Here is a 2,895-nt window from a genome sequence, read left to right as displayed (position 1 = left end):
TCTCTCTCTCTCTCTCTCTCTCTCTCTCTCTCTCCCCATTGCTCTACACAATTATAACCCGTCGAGGCAACGCCACATTGCACACACGCCGTTCAACAAAGAGCTCCTCGATACAGCTTCGCTCAACTAAATCGCTACGCTCTGTGATTGATGTTATAAATAAGGCAGTTCGAACTTTGTTCAGTTCCGTAACCACTTGTGTTGATGAGTTCTGTTGTGCATCAGCGAAGATGAGAACGGGACTAAAGCAAAGGCGCATAACTGTGCAGCCATAGCGGGACTGTGCGTTCGGCAAGTCTACGGCTGTGAGTGTGAGTGCCACAACGTTATCGTGGGTTGCTGTGGCTAGGACCAGGGATTGGCTAGGACTGTTCTTCTTGGTGGATTTTTGTTTTTAGTTTTAGTAAGAGTTTTATTGTAAGTGCAACACAATAAGGTCATATAAGTGCCGAAGAATAGAGGTGTTACAAGAAAGTTACAAAAACGAAGGAGGAGAGATAAGGACGATAGATGTTTTAATAGGAAAGAAGGAGCAAACCACACCAGAGAACCTACCAACCACCCACTTCTAGGTGGTGATGACGTTAAAAATTCAGAAATTCAGTGATGGTGATGATGGTGAGGTTCAGTATTTGAGATGTTAAATTCAATGTGAAATATTCGGTGACGATGATGATAAATAATTCTCAGTGATGGTGAAGATGTTAAATTATATTCAGTGACATATTGTCGCTTTTAAGGACAAGCAGGCTAACCCATGTTTTTTCGGTTTCCAGAAATCTTGACCTACACCAAAAGTGGGCTTTGCCTACCTATAGGGGAAGATGCGTATATTCCATTGGTGTGTATATTTGTTTAGTTACAGCGAAAACAAACGCCTTGTCTTTTAAAGAAAATGAACTAGGGGCAAAAGTTTACCTTCGATTTTCTCAAAACAGCATTTTTCGTGCTTAAAAGCGACCATACACACTCAGTGACGGTGAAAATGTTGAATACTCGGTGATGATGATGTTGTTAGGAAATCAGTCATCGTTTCTTTTCATTTAAATTTTGATAACAGTTTTGAATTATCTTCCAGAGGAATCTCCAACCTATCTTCAGGAGGTGACAGGGAATATTTAACGATCTAGAAGGTAGACTGTGCCTGGAATGTGTCAAAACTCAACTTATTTGACTGCCTTTCTTTTCTCTCTATGTCTTTTAGATACCTCTCTCTCTATCTATCTCTATCTATCTATCTATCTATCTATCTATCTATCTATCTATCTATCTATCTATCTATCCATCTATCTATCTATCTATCTATCTATCTATCTATCTATCTCTGTCAATTCATTCGCCAACAATCCAACATTCTGGATCTGGTTGTATAAGTGAACACATACAAACATAATATAATATATATAAAACATGGAGTACTAGTATAGATTGTGAAGCGCATAGAGCTTGCTGTTGAGCGGAGATTTTCGTTATACAAATGCTATTTATTATCATTATCTATTATTATCTTTATCTTTTTTCTCTTCTTTTCTCGGTTTTATTACTCTCTGCTAACACCTCTAATCTTCGATACTGATACGATCTATCTGTGTCGCTAGTGCCGTAAAAGTATTACTCGAACCCAACTAAAGTTTTTCTTATGGTTCCCCCAGTATCTCGGAATCTGCTCCCCCAAACCTCTCTTCAACTCTATACCTAACGTTGTGCGACAAGTAGCTCGATTTTTGTTGCTGTTGTTTTGTTGTTGTTGTTTTTCAGGGAGGGGGGGTGTCTTTTTTTTAGGGGAGGGGGTTGTCCAGTGTCCAGATTTTGGTACCCTTATTTGTTGGTTACGTAAAAATGTATTGACATGGAGCAAATTGTTATTTTTTTTAGAAATACGAAACAAGAAAAAGGTAAATTGTTAAGTCGGTGATGATGATGATGGAAATACATGTACTTCGTCATCTTTATCCCTAGCATTTAATAAAAGTATGCCGAAAAATCCCATGGGGCCGCTTCTAGGTGATGACATAGCCAGTGTGTTTGGTACCCTACGTCTATGCTATCATTTTCAAAACAGTGAAAGGATTGTGGTCAATAACCTTGGTAATATTAATTTTCATTGTCAAAGCAGTTGCGTTCTGCATTCAAAGACCAACATGTCTTCGTTGCTTTTGCTGCAACGAATCCCAACTAACTGAGCAAAACATACAAACGTCTCTCCTTGGGTCTTTTCAGTAAGGATATGATTGATACGTGGGCAAGATGAAGCAAACGTGGAGTCGTCAGCTGTCGTGGACATGTCGTGACCTCGTCAAACCACAAATGAGCGTGTATTTTGTTTACTTCATTGGTGAGTAGAATAGAATATCGTGGGAAGACTCTAAGAAATTTTAAAGAAAAAGCTAAAAGCATTTCTATTTTCATCATATTTCAGTTAGACAGAATCCATCCAAGCTGTAGATCGTCGTGAGTTTGTACGTGCGTATGTGTGTATGTGTGTACGTGTGTGTATGTGTTTGTGAGGATGCGTGCGTGCGTGAGTATGTGTGTGCATGCGTATGTAATACTATGTGCACATAAAATTGATTTGTAATTCCATAATGTGTTTCATGTTAAGCGTATAGAGCATTGCATAAGTGGATATGCGCTACATAAACTAAATTCATTATTAGTATTATTACTTTGTCGACTGGCATGATCTTATTGTCTCTCGGTTCGTCAGATTCGCAGAACTTCAACCAACTTCCAAAAGAATCTATGCGCATACGATGAGCTTTTACAACTGAGATTTTTGTATACGTCACAAATAAGGAAAGGGAGACATTTGGGTGAAAGATGGGTCATGAGTTTGTATGTATGTATATTATGTATGTGTGTGTGTGTGTGTGTGTGTGTGTGTGTGTGTGTGTG

The 2,895-nt window shown here is 38.7% G+C and overlaps 1 protein-coding gene across 1 annotated transcript in view; it reads left to right on the top strand.

The window, feature by feature from the left end:
- The first annotated feature begins 101 nt into the window (after positions 1 to 101).
- LOC101856024 overlaps positions 102 to 2,895 on the top strand; it is a 4,729-nt gene continuing 1,935 nt past the window's right edge. The window contains exons 1-2 of the mRNA XM_005098771.3: positions 102 to 380; positions 2,221 to 2,335. Of these exons, the coding sequence (XP_005098828.1) occupies positions 2,248 to 2,335 (88 nt within the window). The 5' untranslated portion in view covers positions 102 to 380; positions 2,221 to 2,247. The remainder of the gene's footprint in view (positions 381 to 2,220; positions 2,336 to 2,895) is intronic.

The sequence above is a fragment of the Aplysia californica genome, unplaced genomic scaffold, assembly GCF_000002075.1.
Source record: "Aplysia californica isolate F4 #8 unplaced genomic scaffold, AplCal3.0 scaffold00193, whole genome shotgun sequence".
Taxonomy (NCBI): domain Eukaryota; kingdom Metazoa; phylum Mollusca; class Gastropoda; order Aplysiida; family Aplysiidae; genus Aplysia; species Aplysia californica.
This window is presented reverse-complemented; position numbering and strand designations above follow the sequence as displayed.